This window comes from Ixodes scapularis, unplaced genomic scaffold (assembly GCF_016920785.2).
Source record: "Ixodes scapularis isolate PalLabHiFi unplaced genomic scaffold, ASM1692078v2 PGA_scaffold9__187_contigs__length_104089568, whole genome shotgun sequence".
Taxonomy (NCBI): Eukaryota; Metazoa; Arthropoda; class Arachnida; order Ixodida; family Ixodidae; genus Ixodes; species Ixodes scapularis.
In genome coordinates, this window is record NW_024609884.1 from 19482860 (window position 1) to 19501688 (window position 18829).

The window sequence follows — 18829 nt, forward strand, 5'->3', positions numbered from 1 at the left end:
TAAAAATTCAAAAGCGCAAACACCTTGGTGCAAACACCTTGGTGTTTGCGCTTTTGAATTTTTATACAATGTGTAGCCAACTAGCCCAACAGTTAATTTTGCTCTACAATGTGGGTGTTTGTACAGCCATCAGTCAGCCGTGTAACATTGTGGCATATAAAAACTCTTTAATGTTTCTCTATCTACACCATTCTGCCTTGTCAAGTTTCTTCAAAAGATGCAAACAATGAAGTGGTATCTGAATGCCTGAGCAAAGCACTTGTGCACATAATGCAAACCTAACAAAAAGTTAATAATATTGATGATTCTCCCCTTCCGTTTGACTCCAACGTGGAGAGCCGCGAGGGCTACGAGCACAAATGTTATGCTTTCTAATGTACCTTGGCTACATCACCACCTGCACAGCAAGAGAACCTATCGAAGCTACACTTCTGCACTTCAAGTCTTTGCTGCAGTCCATGTTAAGGCAAAACGGAGTAATATTCAAATTTCTCTATAACAAATATAACAATCCATAGCACAATGTTTGGACTAGAAAACTGAGCCCGGTAACAATGACATTACAACACTTCATGCTGTGACAGTAAAAAAAAACTTTTTTTTTTAAATACAAAAATTGAGAAACAAGGGTAATCCCAAATCAGGGATTGAAAACTTTACAACATTTGTTCACCATCATTGCAATCTGAAATATTCAATTGTGCTGGTTTTTCCTTGAAGTACAGCTGCAACAGAAAAAGTGTAGCACAAGTGACAGACGTTCGGAGCGGCAAAATCGCGACATGCGGCGCTATTCCGGAGAACGCCGATAGCGAGAGTGCCAGTCATGTACCATGTCTTAACGCGGGGGTTGCCGGCAGAAAGCAGCCCATCCTAAAACCCGAATTTCGAAAGTTATCTTATCCCTCAGTGTTCTGCCGGCCACCCCCGCGATGAGATATGGAACGTGACTGACACTCTCGCTATCGGCATGCTATGGAACAATAGCGCCGCATGTTGCGATTTTGCAGCTCCGGTCATTGGTCACTTGTGCTACTCTTTTTTTGTTGCAGTTGTACATTCTTGCAGCATCAACTAAACCTGAAATGACTGTTAGGGGAAAATGAGACCTGCAAGACAGACAAATGTTTCATTTCATGGCTATTCTGTGCTCTGCATTTGCAAAGGGTCACCCCTGCAAGGCCTTGAAGCTTTGCAAGGATGAACGAAGTACCTTTGGTAATAATCTGAAAAGTCCGGTCAGCTAATTCAAGCTCAATTATAACATCTTGCAAACAGAAAAAAACAAACAAAAAAAAACGCACACACTTCTGCTTACATAATTTGTGCATCTCAAATTTACATACTCTGCTTATTTCTTATAGTGACCTTTCGATGCACCCCATTTGCCCCAGAAGACACATTGTAAAGGAAGAAATGTCCATTCAACCGATTGCACCGGTATTTCTTGTATTGCACACAGTTCCAAAGCAAAGATATGACTGTGCAGTGACTGCGAAACAACCTGTACTGCTTGATAACTACAAACTGGTATGGACCAGTCTGTCGAGAGGCAATGAAAGAATCTGAATGCCAAATTTGCAACTTTAAAACAAACTAGTCCAAATTTTCCTCGTCCCATGCTGAAGCTCTTTATGCATCAGGCACTACAAATACCGTACAAGGAGAGTGGCATAGCTTCCACCCTTTGGCCTAGCAACCGGAGAGTATAGCACACATCTGAACCTCGCGATGCCCGGGGCAGACTAGTGTGGGAACTGCTGCCCGTGCCTGCACCAGCTGTGGCCAGGGACAGCGCCAGCCACCTGCAGGGCTCGAAGCTGGGGCAACGGTCTACCACCGAATCTTGTCTTTGTACTCCTCGTGGACGCTCCAGCGCTTAAGCGTCTCGTAGCCCAGAGCCAGGAGGAAGGAACTGATGAGGCTCTGCATGACCCTGGCTGACAGGCCAATCTGGAACATGCGCATCTTCTCTTCGTTCCATAGCTGCCAGAAGGTCTGTGTGACCGAATTCATCCGCTGCACCTGGATCCTCGCGCGCACAACGTCCATGGGGTTGGTGATGAGGCAGACGGTGATGCCGCTCATAGGGCCCGCCATGCACTGCACGAGCATCTGCGGTGTCCAGTCCGGGACAACCCGCCGCAGTCCGTCCGAATAGACCGGGTAGAACATCCACCAAAGCGCGCTCCCCGGCACATACGCGAGCAGCGACGCGAAGTAGCCCCTATAAAAACCCCGTAGGCCGTCCCTCCGGTACAGCTCGCGTACGATGGCGGCAAAGATGAGGTGCTTCTTATTGAAGTCAATGGTGATGTTGAGCGGGTTCATGACCATGATGCCGCTTTTGGAGGACCGGCCCAGGACCATCATGTGCTGGGAGACGACGTCGAACGGAGTGATGATGGTCTGGCTGACCAGCGAGCTGCAGCCGCCCGCGATGAGCCCCTTCAGCCGCCGGTCGTGGATGTCGGCGTGCCGGGACAACATGTCGCGCACCTTCTCGTACGTGAAGATGTAGCCGATGCCGGAAAACATCTGAATGGTATTGATCCAGAAGCCCCGGTACAGGCCGCCGAAGCCCTCGTGCCGAAGGATCTTGTAGTAGGCGTCCACGGTGCCTCGGTACAGCTTTCCCGGTTTCTGAACTTGGAGTCTGGTCTTGATAACGGTCAGCGGGTAGACGAGGCAGCGCAAGGTGAATGAATTGATCATGCTGAACATCAGGAAGCGCGACTTGTTCATCATTTCCCACTCAATCGTGAGGATTTCTGGGTCTTCCATCGTGGAGGGCCGATAATGCTCGCGAAGGCGCTATTTTATTTTTATTTTTCACGGTGTACGACGAGTCAATAAATATAGCGGGGATGAAATCTTCATGCCCTCTGATCTTCGGCACTGGGCAGCACGCGATTCTGGTAACAGTCTTTCCAAGAGGATAGGAATGCAATTATCGCTGCATCTGGTACAACGTGCAGAATCATCTCATCGTAGCGTGTAGCTTGCTGATTTCATATAAAGAAAATACCTTGTTGTGGCAACAGGATCTCTACGGTGCACGCTCGGAAGAGACATGAAAATGAGATCACCCAGGATCACCCCACAGGCGACATCGGCGCTGGGGCAAAAAACTCATGCTTGCGTCACTTGCGTCTGCGCAAAGAAACCAACCTAATTCTGGATGGACAAATACTAAAACTAACCGCTGTACACTGCATAATGGGCGGTAGCTTGCGTCACCTAGCATAGAAACTAATGTGTCTATCCACGCCGTGCCGCCGTGCGGGCAGTCTAGGTAAATAAATAAATAAAAAATGAATACGAAATAATTATGATTTTTTTTTATGAAGTTAATGCATTAAAAAATTTATATATATCAACTGTCGGTCAAGTAGGAGCAACGAGCGTGTTCTGTTGCCAGCGCCGCTCTGGACGCACGCTTTTTAGGCTTGACTTCACGCACTCTTTCCCCCCAAGCGCCTTTTCTGTAGTTTTTCGTTGCTTTTACTGTCATTTTGTTTACGAATTTTATTTCTCAGGGTCAGAAGCAGAGCCAGTCGGATCTGGTCGGATCTCCGCGAGATATTACTCTATGTTGAGCACGCTACAGTTTCGAATGCTGAGCGCAGGCCATGATATGCAATATATATAACTTTCGTACAGTGATCGTTGTGACGGCGGAACAGCGGGGGCAGCGGCCAAGGCGGCGTTGACCGCGGATCGCGCGAGAGTTGTCACGAACGCGTCAGTCAGACCGCGCTGTTGAATGTTTGTCTGATTCGTCTGATCGCTCATCTGATCGCTCTGATAAGGCGAGGCAATCGGAGAGTCGCAGAGTTGGCGAAGCTCGGGTGATTCGATCAGCTCCTCCGCTGGAACGGGCTTAGGTGCTTCTTTCCGGTGTGAACCGAGTCTCGCGAGCGAGTCGTGTGGCCGTCTGACCGTTCTGAAATTGAGACAGTCGGCGTCGGCAAAAAGTGAGTACACGGCGCATTTAAAGGTTTTGTCGTTTTGTCGCGTAAAAAGAAAATGTTTTTGGGGGTCACAATATCCGACGGAAGTTGATCGGTTTGGCAATATTCGATCTCCCTACATTTCAAATAAAACCCGCACTAGGCACATCGTAAAAAAATAATAGAAAAAAGAAGCGACAACAAAGTGTTACGTGCGCGTTTGTCGGCGGATTTGATGCCTCGCGCTGTTGCGGCGTCTCGTGAGCTTGAATCTTTTGTCTTTCGAGAGAGGTGCGGTGGTCGATCCTCGTTTCATTTGGTTTACCGCCCGATTCCGGTGGAATCGAAGACTCTGCTGAATGGAGCATAAGTCAAGAAGGGCATCCGGAGACGGTTGCAGACTGCGGAATTTAAAGTAACGCTGCCCTTTATATTTGTCGGAGTAGCGCGACGAAACGCCCTTTACGGCTGCTATGATTCGCGTTTCTGGCGAATGTTTTGCTGTACTTCCACACAGCCGTTAAGCTGGGAGGATTGGACGTGATTAACGAGGGTACTTTTAAGCTTGCAGTCGACGTCAAAACCCACTAAAAGCCGAAATTCAGTTAAATGCTGAATTCGAATTAAACAGCTCACTGTCGAACTAGTAATTTTCTGTCAGTTTCCGTGAAACCTTTATATATTTCATATTTCATCCTTAAACTTGGATCACCTTTAATTGCATGTAGCTCTTGGAATGCTTAGGCTGTTATCTTATCCTGTCTCAGCTTTAAATTACGATTGCTTGTTCCTAGCTGAAGTGGGCCCCAGGAAAGATAACGTGGCAAAAAGGGCCTCGGCTCTCCTGTCATTCCAGGTTCTATGTAATTGTAAAATATGTTTAACTAATGAGAAACCTCACATTTGGAGGCTGATGCACCAGGTAACTGTGGCACTGAGCAGTACTTTACTTATTGTGTCTACAACATTTATTGTTGCAGAATGTCCAGTGCTATCATCAAGTACAATGGACACTTGACTCCAAGCGATCCTCTCCACCAGCCTGTGCTAATAATTGGGCAGCCCAGAAACTTGTCAAAGATCAGCTTTGACGATGTCAAGTCCAAATTGGATCCGCGCGTTGGGGAAGAGGTAATGTATCCTGCAACTTTGCACATCATGTAACACGTTTGCCAGCTGCAAGCATTTTTTAATTCAGATGAAGCAAATGCAAATTTATGTTTGTAGGGAGAGGTTATGTAAAAATTTGATTTATGGCATTGCTGCGGAAGCCCACTTGGAAGTTTGTAAGGACCACTGCATTCAGCCCACTCAGCACTAACTGCATTGGTAAATTGGCTGTAGCAATAATTGTATAGTACTAATAGGTGATTGTTGCATGCAATGACAGTCTTAAAAAAGATTAAGTTTCTTTTCTTTGATGAGGAAAAAGGAAATTTGTCCAACCTCTGTTTTCTTCAACGAATGAACTACAGCAAACAATTTTAAGTGAGATTTATCAATGCAGCATCCCATGATTAGTGAAATCATGGACCAGCTCATTCTTATTTGCCACTAGTATAAAAGTTTTTGAGCCTGTGAAATTAAAACGGACTTGGGCTGTATTCCTTTTCTTAGCTTTTCAGGTGTTCATAAAGGCTCCTGAGATTTCTTGATTGTAACACCGTGTTTTTTGTTTGCAGGTGTTCAAGGCAGCGGTGGCCTCATTGCATCCTTCTCCAACAGATAGCTGCTCCATGTACCTGAACCTTGCCACATTGGCTGCCCTGCCAACCAAATGTTCTCGGCATAACACCCCATCACACGCCCATTCTCTCACCAAGCTTGTCAAGAGTCTTAGTGCTGGTGTTGACGAGTATGTAGTGGTAAGTTCCTTTGCCTTTTTCGAGGAAAATTAGCTTCCCTGTTAGGTGATAGAGCCTCACTCTAGGTTCAGGAAAATTGACCATAGAAACCTCCTGCATGGAGGTTTGCATGATTGAAGCACATTCTTAGAGGAGAAAGAGCTCGTGGTGTTGAACCTGTTCCATTGTCACCTTGAAGGTGGGTGAAGTATTGTAGACATTCATATGACGTCAGTGCCACATGGTGTGGATGAAGTAACTTATCGTCTAATAAAAAGAAAAAAAAGAATGACATGTCTATTAACTTGAAAGGCTCGTGGCCAGAGCTTGTTGTTAGCACACACTCTGCCACGACGAGCAAAGCTATTTTCAATTCTAAGGAGGCGAACATGTGTAGCTTTGAGACGACGAGATTGTGGCTGTTGGATAACTGGAGGATTATCCCCGGTAGATGCAGCCACGTGGTTGGAGTCTGCCCAACTTGCTTCTTGTTACCCTCTGCAGATTGTGTGCGAGCGGCAAGACGTGTTTGCAAGCGGCTGCGCCGTTGCCCGGGCCTTCCCGGTGTTCAGCCGCAAGTCCGGCTTGCAGCAGCAGCAAGGGCCGAGCCAGCAGCCACACACTGTGACAGTGGAGTTCCTGTTGGTCGATTCAGGCGGGGGCCGCCCTCTCGGGGACTCCGACCTGCGCTGCCTCAGCGCAACTGCCGAGGGCATCCAGCTCACGGCCAAGATCGTGGACACTCCCTGTCAGGACATGAACACTGAGGCCTTCATCAAGGCATGTGGCTCTGTTGGCGGGGTTCGGCGGGACGTGGCGAGAAATTGGGCGAAAGTCCGTATGCTAGAGACGGCGAGCTTTTGTCTTGTGTTGTTCACTTCAACCTGGTGGGAACCTTTTGATCAATCCATCTTTATTGGTTGGTCGAAGGGTTTGCTTCATCGTTTGATGCGGGGATAACCAGAGGGTTTCTCAGCCTCGCTGATTGCAGCGGAAAACTGCCTGAAGCTGATGGAGTTTTGTCCTGTATGGAGTCGTAGGGAGATTTTGTTGCATTTTATGCTGGGTGATAGCCTTCTTGTAATTTTACTTTTCTCTCATTGTGTTTATTATTGACTGAAGCACGACCCTTGCAGGGGGGGGTTGCTGCTCCCCTAGCTTCTATGAAATATTGGAAATCATTATTTTCTTAAAACTTGTTGTTGGCCTAGTTGGTTCATGATGCAGTCTAGAGGTTTTTTGCATGACACAAGGGACAATCACAAGCGAGTAGACACGGACAAGTGCAAACTTTCAACTAGTTTATTCGTGCTCGATCGACCACGAACATCCAGAAAGAGCATGTGCAGCACGCTAAACAGAAGGAAAAGGAAACAGAAAACAGATAGAAAAGTCACCCACCAAAACACATTCCACGATAGTCATTATCAAATCAGCAACCTGGATAAAAACTGCACTTCACTTTCAAACAAGTACAGTTTTTATCCGGGTTGCTGGTTTGACAATGACTATTGTGGAATGTGTCTGGGTGGGTGACTTTTCTATCTGTTTCCGTTCTCTCCTGTTTAGCGTGCTGCGCATGCTCTTTCTGGATGTTCGTGGTCGATCGAGCACAAATCAACTAGTTGAAAGTTTGCGCTTGTCCGTGTCTACTCGCTTGTGATTGTCCCTTGTGTCGTGCAATAAACCTCTAGACTGCATTATTTTCTTAATAGCTAATAATTGCTGTTTCTTCTATTTTGGTCGTACTATTTCGAATTGTGATTCATTTTTCATTCGATCGAGGTATAGAACTCAAGGAGGCCGATTAAATTTATTTGGTTAGTAGTTTTGCTTGCAGCGAGTAAACTGCGTCGAGTTATTTTGGGGATTATACATTTGCAGTTTGAACAATGCTTATGATCGCATGAATTCTTTCTCAGGAAATTGAACATGTGGGCAATGCTCTGGGTCTCAAGCCCACGATCATCAAGGGAGAAGAACTCAACAGCAGAGGCTTTGGAGGTCAGTGAATTCAATTGTTTTTAGAAATAGACTCCGGTAACATTCAATTTGTCAAGGATTCAACATCGTTTCCGAAGGGCAGAAAGGGCTTTATACATTTTGCTTTAAAAAAACTTGCAGCAACAACTTTTGATTTCCTAGACATTCTTACAAAATGGATTTTATTTTTTCTGAAAATCAAGTAATGTATCTATAGACCAGGGGTGGCCAGGCTGACTTGGCCTAAGAGCTGCAATCAAAACCACAAAGCTTCCAAGAGCCGCAGGGAAGGGGGGGGGGGGGGGGGGCAAACACTTTTCCAGAGCAATACTACACAAAACTCAAACTACTTTCAATCTATTTGTTTCAAAAGCAGTCCAACTGTGCGTAAGGTAGTAATAGCACAAGACTACCAAACTGCATCCTGTCTTTCGATCTAAACGCGTTTCATTTCTCTTTTTGGGAAGTGCTCGTGTGACCGGGAGTGGGGGGGGGGGGGGGGGGGGGGAAGAAGAAGAAGAAGAAGCGAGCCACATTTTGACACGCAAAGAGCCGCAGCTTGGCCACCTTTGGTATAGACCTTTTCCGCTTACTCTCGCCCCTGACCACCAAGTAGGCATATACGGTATGGGCGACGAAAAAATATTAAAACTTTTCAACCTGGACATAGCAGAAAAAAAAAAAATAGAGGGAGACAAAACGAGAATGGGTGACGGTTACGCTTATCTCCTAAATGCATTCTATTGGCGTAGTGACGGCAAAGCAATGTTTTCGCCCATACTGGAAGTGACGATATTTCAAGGTGGCGGCGCCCTTGTGAAAAAAGTCTCTACACAAACTCAACTCTGTGACGTCACGGCGCGGTGGTGGCGCGTCGGTCGCACTTTCGGCCTGGGGCTGTGGGCAGAAGTCTCCATGCCAGACGTGTATTCCTGCGTTGTTTTGAAAGGAACCAGACAAAAACCTGCCTTCTCGTCAAAACGCCGTGACTGGGGCCATACCAAAAGTGTCGAGAAAGGTTTGAAGGTCAGTTTTCACGTGCTCAGTTCGTCCGAGAGTCTGGATATGTACCGTGAGAAGGGAAAAGCAGACGCCGTCGGACAACGATTGCTTGGGCGGGAAGCACTTTGGGTTGTATTCACGGATACTTGTGGTCATCAGATTTATTTGTTTTGTTCCAACATGAACGCCAGGAAACCATCAAGTTGTGCGGACCACCTGTGGACTACGTTCAGTGTGTCTTCAAGTTCAAACGACCGACTGATCGTTCTTACTGTCGTCTGCTCTTTCAAACGTTTCTGCTTGTCGTCTGCTCTCTTAGACGACGCTGGCCCTTAGACCAAATGTTGACCCGGTACTTGCGATAAGAAGTAAGTGCAGGCCTCAAAAGATTAAATTTGAAGGTTGGTAACCAGGCTTGATGTAAACCGTAGATACAAGGAGATGTTGATCATTGTTACCGGTGACCATCACCGACTTGTTATGCCTAATTCACTTGGTCCGATTCTGCTTGCGATTTTCAGTATCGACGTCGACCATCTCAGCTACGGTTCACGCTTTTGCAGCTCGAGTGGCGTTGCGACTGAAATTTGCAAGCGAAATCTCATCATGCGAATCAGGGTTTAGCGTACATACTGCGGCGTCCACGCGAAATGAAGCGCCACATGTCACATTATTCATGCGAAGTTTTGCGGTGTAACGAGTCTCGGTAATTTCGCTGACGCCACTCAAGATAGTCAGACATCACCAGGAAGACATAGAATCAACAATTCAAACACGAAAAAGGGCCGGTGGACTCACACCGACGCCGACAACATTGCATTTCAATGGTTTGTTTATGGGCGACAGCGAGTTTCTTGCCCACACCCCCATCGCGCATGCGCGGCGCCGGTGGCGTCTGCTAGGGGCGCTCCGGTTGGGTTATAAACATGAGTTGGTGTATCGTCACGTGGTGGAGCACTTGGGTTTTTATTTTTCCAGAAAAGAGCATTTTTCTCTTGGAAAAGTCTGATTCCTTTTCTGAAAGCAAACAGATTCCTGCACCTTTTTTAAGTGTGAATAGAACTGTCATTCTTGTAGAAGTGCTCTTGTAAGTAGTGAAAGGCAAAATGATTCTGCTTTAGAATTGCCAACATTTTTATGTGTGCCTCTGAGTGCCATCTGACACTTGGCATAATCGAACCCTAAGCAACATTATTTTCTTTCAGGAATGTACTCTGTGGGGCGTGCTGCGACGCATCCTCCGGCATTGGTTGTCTTGAGCCACACTCCCGAGGGTTCTCAGGACACCATTGCCTGGGTGGGCAAGGGCATTGTCTACGACACTGGGGGACTCTGCATCAAGACCAAGGTACAGTGGAGGAAAGCTTCTATTTCTCTTAATTTGCAAACTTGATGACTCCTACGGTTGCAGATACCACTGCCCACAGGCTGTTCGTAGCCCCTTTAGCATTTTTGTGTGGCCTGCGTGGTTACTTGAGTTGTTAATCAAATTTCACACTCAGTAATGATGATGGTCACTTCAGCATTTAGCATACGCCGAATTCTTTTTAAGAAGCTGCGTGAGATATGCTGGGTAAAATCTTATATTCCTACAAATTTGGTGAGGAAATGATTCTTGGTTTCACCTGAGCACACCTGTGATGAACATTCATCAATGCAGCATCCAACCAAATGTTTGAATAGGGCAATGTGTAATTTGTTTTTTGTCTGTCAGTAGCAAGGAAAACGTTTTCTACAATGTGGAAGCGAAGCACTTTCCAAGACCAAGTCTTGCTCTTAGAGCAGTGCATACAGTCGAACCCGGATATATCGAATTCAAAGGGGATCCTAAAATAGTTCGATATATCGATAATTTGATATACAAAAATATGTTAACTTAAGCTCCAGTTGATATTTCCGCGCGTCTCTGCTAGTACCGAAAGCCGCGACAAGCAGAACCTTACTTACCAAAAAGAGCCGCTAAATACAGTAGAGCTTAGTTGAAGATCACAAACACCGCCGCGTAAACGGTGTTTGCGATCGCGCGCGCGACCTCCGCACAGCACCGGCGACAAAACACGAATTAAAAAAAAAAAAAAATGGAAGAACGGAAAAAGTGAGCCACATAAAAACAAACAAAAAACGCTCGATCCATAGAATAAAGTTAAGCAAGCGACAAAAAAGAAACCTCACTAAATTCAGGCAGCAAAAAAAGAAAAGCAAAAAGAAAAAAAAAAAAAACGCGCGAAGCAAGAACGGCGAAAGAAAAAGGTAAACAAAGATAAGGGTTCAAAGTGCGATTGCTCAACCGTTGTCGACAGACTGGACTTGACGAAGACTTTTTTTTCTTATTTTATTTTGGTCTAAGGAACACTCTCTGCCCTCTCTACGCGCGCGCGTGCCCTTCCATTTGCTTTTGCCATCCTCCACTTTTTTTTTACTGCTTTTTTGTTGAGTATCCCCGTGCGCGCGTGTAAGGTCCCTTAAGGCCCGTTCACACTCTTGCGACCTCTTAAACCTGGGTTCTTTAAAACTTCTTAAACCAGAAAACACACTGGCGCCATCTATTGGGAAGCAGTGTAAACTCGGCGGTCCGGCATATTTTTTTTTTTATTTCTCGCGCATTATCCTTTCTTTCTTGGCTCGAAAACCTTTTGTCAATGTTATAAACGAGACTTTCTATGGGTATTACGCACATTTGACCTCGGAAATCCCGCAAAACCTTCGCTCTTGTGAAATGCAGTTCCAGGGTCACCGCATAGATGGCGCCACAATGTCAGTGTGTTCCCTCATTCTAAAAACATTTAAGAAGTTTTAAGAGATCTCGTCTCTCTCAGTCGTACTCGGTCGCAAGAGTGTGAACGGGCCTTTATGCGCGCATGCTGGCTTGGCGGTCTGCCAGCACGGCAACGCGAGCTATGTTGCTCTGCGGGAGCAATCTGACCGCGGGAGAAGCGAAGGGCCGCCGTGCTTCGTTCACTATATCGAGTGTCCCCGCCATGGGGGTCCATGGGAGTTCGATACATAAAGACAATGCTCCTATACTATTACATGTGATTTTCAAGGGGATTTTTGGACTGTTCGATATAAGCAATAATTCGAAATACCCGGGTGTGATATAACCGGGTTCGACTGTATTTGACATGTGCTTGAGCATTCTTTTTGACAAATTAAGAGGTGCAGAACTTTTGAGTATTGAAAATATGTTATGTGAGACCTGTAACGATGAATTTTATTTTTCACGATTGTTTTACAGTTGTTAATCTAGCTAATTTTCGTTATGCAGTAGTCTTGCAGTATTGAAGGAAAGCTATTTTGATGTCATCCCCTTATGGTTCCTACCCGGGACGTCATGTCCAGTATTTGCCTCAGTGGTCATAATCTTGACTACTCGTCATCATTTATGAACAAGTGGGGTGGTGTCTGTAAAGGGCACAGTGGATGCTTGTAGTCATTGCAGGCTCAGCAGCAACTTCAATCGTGAAAATCTGACCACAGCAAAATTTTAGGTCGCGCATTTCGCCGATACATGCTTAGCTATAAAATATTCAGTTGTAAGGCTTCTTTGAGGATGCATAAATATGAGATTATATAGTGTGGTGTTCAAAATCCGTAGTAACTATGTTAGACGACTGTATTGACATGACTTCCAGACATTCCAAGACCTGTGATTGAAAGAATTTCTTAATTTTAGACTGCCATGTGTGGGATGAAGAGAGACTGCGGTGGAGCTGCCGGAATTCTGGGGGCCTTCTACGCAGCTGTCAAGCTTGTGAGTCTGCAAGTTTGACGTTGACAGAGTCTGTCATGTGCATTGTGGTTTGCACTTCCGTGTGGGATGAGTTAGAGGCTGGATAGAGAGGAGTGTGGGGTGGAGGGGAGGGAAGGGAAGGGAAGGGAAGGGAAGGGAGGGAGGGGGGGGGGCAGGCAAATTTCTGAGCATCGATTTTTGGCAAACTACCCTCATGCGCAAAAGGAGGTTTGTGCTTTTATGTCCCTGGAACTAACCAGCAATACAAAATGCAGAAAAGAAAGAAACAAAGTAACGTGGCAGACTGGGAAAAAAGTTTTTTCTTTTTAAAGCACAGTCACCTGCGTCTGTGCCACCTGTTTTGATGAACGCTAGTAACCACAGAGGCGACGTGGCCAGGTTGTGTAGACTTCAGTTTTCAAATTCTTGGTAAACGTCAAAAAAGAAAAAAAAAAAAAAAAAAGATGAGGAGAGAATACACTGATAGTATGTTTTCTTGCGATAAACCATTGATTCTCAACCATTGACATTTACGGGGACCCCTTCTGGACTGGCAGAAGTGATGTGCAGTGATTCCACTCCTGAGCCAAATGTGTCATTTTGTGCCAAAGGCGATTTCCTGTGCCATCTTGATAAAAATTCGCGATATTGCGCCAAATTGCGTGGCTGGTCGAGTGTTAGCCACACGCAACCTGAGCCACAGCGAAGTGAAAAACACCCAACTAGCGGCTGTGTTGTCAACCCAGTCAACCGCTTTCAACTAACAGCAACTACCAAACTAGCCGTTTGGCTTGTGCGTCCAAGTGCTCCTCTCGCAGCAGCACGTAACGGGTTTAAAGGCGCCCAGGTGTCCCATGTGTGCTCAACTGGATATCTGTGCATTTTTTAATTTTTTCGATTTTGTTTTTTCGGCAACTTTTTCTTTCTGCATCACAAAACGCACCGTGGAGAAGCGGTAGAGCAGGAGCCGGTGCCACGTGTATGTGCTTGTCAAGTATTGTCCAGCCTTTTGTAGACCATATCCTGTAAACAATGTACTGTCGAGACCGGTTGGTTATAACGAAGTTGGTTATAACAAAATAGGGGCTACAGCGAAGCGATCACGATTTCCTATTCCCGGTTGCACTTTTAGGGGCGAAGCTCCTTAGGGTCTAGCCTTGTCCGGCGTCCGTGCTCAGATCGATTGCACTGCCTCTGGGATCGGCCCACTTTAGAAAAAACAAAAAACGTATGCCCGCATGGGTGTTTGAACTCAGGACCGCTTGCTTACGAGTGAGACGTCTTAATCACTACGCTACACTCCAACGTTGCATGTAGCCGTTCAACGTCTATACAAGAGAGGGCGCTGCGGTCAAATGCGCATATAATCACATTAAACTTTGCATGCATTGGCTCAACGTTTATAGACAAGAGGGCGCTGCGGTCAAATGCTCAACTGTGTATATAACCACGATCCATACCACACATTGTCTTTCTGACATGGACTGTTGACTTAAGCGGTGGAGATGCGTTCCCACGGCTTCTGGCGGATCCAAGCTGATCCGCTAGAAGAACCACTGGCTCTGCATTTCACCGACCATAAAGCAGTAATAATGAAGTCGAAACGCAGCCTGGAACTCAGCACTACCTATGAGCAATAAAAAAAATCGGCACCATCAGCACTACCTATGAACAATAAAATCAGTATCATCAGCACCACCAGAGCTTCGCCCCAATCAACATCATTTACCACGTGGAGATGTGTCCATTTTTTACAATGCATTTGTGCCTGTTTTTAGCGAAGGGAATTGACTGGTTCCTGCAGATATAGCGAAGAGAAATTTTGCGGTAATTAAAAAAATTATAGAATTCGGAAAGTTTACTAAGTTTCGGGCCTCCGCACTTATGCTGCCGTGGCCGAACAGCCACCCAGAACAAGCCGCAGACGATGCTGCAAAGGCCGGCGGCTGCAGGCTCTGCATCGGCGTGTGCTCCCTGGGAAGCAACTTTTCCGCTTCACACGCAGAGAAGCTGTTATGGCAGGCTGATAGAGACGTTCGGAGGGCTAACGACAACATACCGGCAAAGATGACATAGAGAGCAAAGATTTAAGAAAGGGAGCAACTCCAACCATTGAAAGCATTTGCAATTAAATGGCAGACGCCTCCTTTCAGATTGGCGCAGGTACGCCTGCATTTGGTTGTCGCTTGGCCATTGTGGCGAGGAAACTGGGCGGAAAGGCGGACACATTTGCAGAACGTGATTACTTTTGAGTTTTGACTCCTCATGCTGCAGCTTGCTTTGCAAATGTGGCCCACAAACCACGTGACCGACGAAAGACGAGCTTGAGTGTGAACTCTGTCTCCGTGCTGTTCACGCTTCGTTTGGTTTGTGTTCCGTGTCGGCGTTGCTGGTTGGTGTGACTGCTTTTGCGCGAAAGTCTACCCTTGCTCAAGCACCGTTTCGACGAATCATTGCCACTCAATGATAGAGAGTCCCGGCACCGCCGGCACCTTGACGGGGAAGACAAAAAAGCATTCTCCTTGAACCAAAAGCGTGCCATCCTCGACGAAATGTGCATAAACGTAAAGATTGCTGTCCCACCGCCAGCGTCCTCCACGGCGGCAGTCGCAGCTGTCGACACGGTTCGTACGTAGCTCGCGGAATCTCTTCTCAATCTGAGCTTCTCGCAGTTGGCGAGAAGCTGCTCCCATCTAGCAGAGAGCGCATGCAGAGAAGCCTCGATCGCTTTCTGCGGGCACAGAAAGGAAAAATCCACTTCTTTGCATTCAGGTCGTATTGAAACAGACATACAGATCGCCTGCAACATTTCTGAAGAAAGTAGAGACCATGCGAAGTGAAGCATCGCCAGTAAATCATTATCACATGGCAGTGCATGAATTTCCACATGATGCCCACTTTAATTTCCAGTCACCTAGGCATTTGTACAGAAATTCCCATATCAGATACTTTTAACCCTTTCATGGTCACATTTTTTGTCTAAAGACACACCCCCGTGGTCGGGTTTTTTTTACTCTGCAAAGAGAATACACTAGTTTATTGATGCATAAAAGAATGTAGGACTAAAAATAAACATAGTACACACACTTCAAAACGTCTACGGCACGCTCGCTGGAGGCTGAACAAAACAAAAAGGACTAAAACTTCTAGGCACCCGCTTCCGAGATGGTCTAGCAGATTGTGCGGCTGTGTGTCGGACTTCGAACTCCGACCCCGAGCTGGTTTCCAGTTGTTGGTCGGATGTCGAGTTGTCATCCGACTCAGAGTCCAAGAAGGGTTCAAAGTCTGAACTTAAAGAGCCCGCACTGCAATCTCCGCTACACTACCTCCAGAGCAGTCCGCAGGCGCAGCCATCTCGAAAGTATCACTTGCACAGAGCGTCCAGTTTCGCAATTTCAAAAAGCCGCGCCAAAACAGACATGACCGGAATTATATGGTCGTAGTTCCCAACAAACCTACCAGATGGCAGGCACGTAGCCAGAGGGGGGGGGGGGGGGGGTTTCCCCCGAAATCTTCTATTTTGCTGGGACCTCCTCTTCCCCCTCCCCTTCATACAGCATTTTGTCTTCAATGGCCCCCCCGAAACAAAATCCTGGCTACGTGCCTGCCAGATGGCAGCACGCCCCCCGAACGCGCCCGTTCAAGCAGAGGCGGGAATTTTTTAATGAGCAGTTGCGGACGGTACATGTACGTCAGCAGCCATGCGGGACGCTCCCGCACTGACGTACGCAGGTACGCCAGTGACCATGAAAGGGTTAGTGAGCCTCTCGGAAAGGAATCTTTGAATTGAGCAGAAAGGCCTTCGTTCCTGGCTTGTTTCCACAGAGAGGTTGCAGTGCAGTCATTTTTGGTCTCCATGGTCCGTGAATTAGGTAGCTTCCCAGAATAAGTGGGAGTCAAAAAGTGTGTGCAGGTTTTTCCAACTAATAAACGCTGACAAATGTGCAATTGACTTATTGCTATTGTGTCGGGACGCTGTTTCTGTTCATTTTATAGGGATTCAGCGATAACCTCCACGCCATCTTTTGCTTGGCTGAGAATGCAGTGGGTCCGAATGCCATCCGACCAGATGACATCATCACCATGTACTCAGGAAAGTAGGTGATGGATATCTCTCAAATGTTTGGCCTGGCATTTTCGTTGACCATACTCACTCCCTTAGCGGTATTGACATGTTTTGCTAGCAGTTTGAGTATAAATATTTTCGTATTAGTTTTTGTTTCGCGTGTATACCATTTTTACAGGATTTTAAGCACCTGTTTTTTAAGAATTATTGCTAGGGAAGGGGTGAAGGGCAGGTGCTTGCATTAGCCAAACAACGCTGCTGTTAGGCAATCGCCAATCCGCAAGCACGAAAAGAATTACTGAAATGAGTGATAAGATGCAGGCAAGCTGGTTTACGTTTATCATAACCCTGAGACGGGAAACAAGAAGGAGAAACACGACGAAGCCTCATACTGAGGGCCTTCTTGTTTTTCCTTCTTGTTTCCCCTGTCTCAGGGTTGTCTTAAATTATGAACGAAAAGAACAAGTTGAAAACTGGCTGAAAGAAAATCATTGTTTCATGCATTCTTATTCTGCATCAGTGTACATCACAGCTCTTCTTTTTCCATAGATAGTTTCTTGTGCTCTGAAACTTTTTCTTCAAATTGTATCTACAGTGACCACATACCAAATGCCTCACTAAATTCAACTTACTAATTCTCACACTCCTGATTCTAAGTGCTGGGTTTCTCGAGGACCGCAGAGCTTTTTCATTATTCTTTTTTGTCCTCCAGTGAATCATGCACTCTATCAGGGCTGAGAGACTGTTGCTTGATGTGTTCTATTGAGCATGATGAGCCATCAGTATTCCCATTTATATAGAGAGCAAGCAGTTATTGAGGTGTTAGCATGCTGATACAAAATTATGTGATATGTGCACGTCAGGAGAGTGACCTTAAGGGTTATACAAGGTTCATGGCTTTTATATTCTATTTTATAGGGATTTGATTCCTGCAATGTAGAGAGACGAGGCCACTTGCACACGCAAAAAGAACACTTTTTATTAAGCAAGCATTAAAAGATATGCCCTACGATGAGACAGACATATAAACATTCCAATAAAGATTGCTCGTAGTAGAGGCATTTTTCCGTAAAGGCTCGCCAAAAAGTAACTTGATAGTTCACTCAGAAACTTATTAGTTCACTGTCTTGTAGGGCACTGGGTATTGGGGTGATGGAAGTAAGTGCTGATGAGCTCAGGGCTGAGATTGAGGCTGGTAGGCTTGGGGTAGAAGTGGGGCACCATCGGCGTCCGGGGTGGCACGCCCGGGAAGATGGCGCTGCCGTGGTCTTCAGAGGTGCCCAGGAACACGTACACCAGCGTTCAGCGGAGTTTTAGAACTTGCAAGAGCTTAGGACCAGGCAAAGGGGAAGCTAGGAAAAGTTCGGGTCTGTCGCCTAACGGCCTTCCACTTCTACGTCCTGCTGCCTCTGACATGGCCTCATGCTCTTCTCTTCCCTGTTGCTGTTGTGCTCACACACGCAGGGCTGGTGGCCAGCCATGCGCGACAAACCTCCACGCAAACTGCCACAGCAAATGGCCTCGTCTCTTCTCATCACGGGATTCAAGTCCCTGTAAAATGCCCAACTAAAACATTCATTTACATTTTTTTTTTTAATTTACTCTTGCTACCGTACAGTAGAGACACCAGACATGCAGATTTGTGCCCATTACTTGAAAAAAATAGAATTGATTGCAGCTACAAGCTACTCAGTCTTAAATGTAGTTGGTTACCATTACTAATTACTTTTATTATAAAATCATTTATTACTTTATTTGTTACGTTACAAATAGCTTTCATGTTACTTCACCCACACATTTCTCACAATATAAATAGACACAAACTCAGTGTTTTTAAAACAGGAATTGAAGTACTACTCTACTTTTCATTGTCCACTTGATCAACTTTATCGTGGTCGTTCCAGAAAAATTATTTAATGTAGACAAAAAGTGAAGTTGTGTGCAGATACTGAAAAAGGCATGAATACGAGCACACATTTGGACAGAGCTTTGGTTTTGTGGCAACTTGCACATATCAAAGCTCTCTTGAATTCTGTATGCTTGTACCCATGCTTCTTTCTCAGGTATTGACAAAAAATGTGCACAGAAAATACAGTTTTGCCACCATGCATGAGCTCGGCTTGATAAGTTGTGGAAATATGGGAGGTATAAGTAGGGGCTATCATTTGCTCACCTTGTTCCTTCTACGCAGTCATGTGCCATCACCTAAAATATGCTGCAGTTTAATGAACTATTACTGAAATGATTAGTG

The 18829-nt window shown here is 46.0% G+C and overlaps 2 protein-coding genes across 4 annotated transcripts in view; one reads left to right on the forward strand and one right to left on the reverse strand.

Annotated features, from left to right (window-relative positions):
• Positions 1–48: 48 nt before the first annotated feature.
• LOC8043154 (solute carrier family 25 member 44) lies at positions 49–3166 on the reverse strand. The gene has a single exon (XM_029993221.4). The coding sequence runs from the start codon at positions 2782–2784 to the stop codon at positions 1834–1836; it is 951 nt and encodes a 316-aa protein (XP_029849081.1). The 5' UTR covers positions 2785–3166; the 3' UTR covers positions 49–1833.
• Positions 3167–3516: 350 nt separating this feature from the next.
• The window catches only part of LOC8043155 (probable aminopeptidase NPEPL1), a 29466-nt gene continuing 14153 nt past the window's right edge, over positions 3517–18829 (forward strand). The window contains exons 1-8 of one of the 3 annotated variants that reach the window (XM_040220907.3): positions 3517–3977; positions 4934–5084; positions 5636–5818; positions 6302–6577; positions 7720–7801; positions 9988–10130; positions 12456–12533; positions 16509–16609. In XM_040220907.3, the coding sequence (XP_040076841.1) occupies positions 4935–5084; positions 5636–5818; positions 6302–6577; positions 7720–7801; positions 9988–10130; positions 12456–12533; positions 16509–16609 (1013 nt within the window). In that variant the 5' untranslated portion in view covers positions 3517–3977; position 4934. Of the gene's footprint in view, positions 3978–4136; positions 4369–4933; positions 5085–5635; positions 5819–6301; positions 6578–7719; positions 7802–9987; positions 10131–12455; positions 12534–16508; positions 16610–18829 lie in introns of those variants that run through there. The other 2 variants (XM_029993222.4, XM_029993223.4) reach the window with 2 other exon arrangements.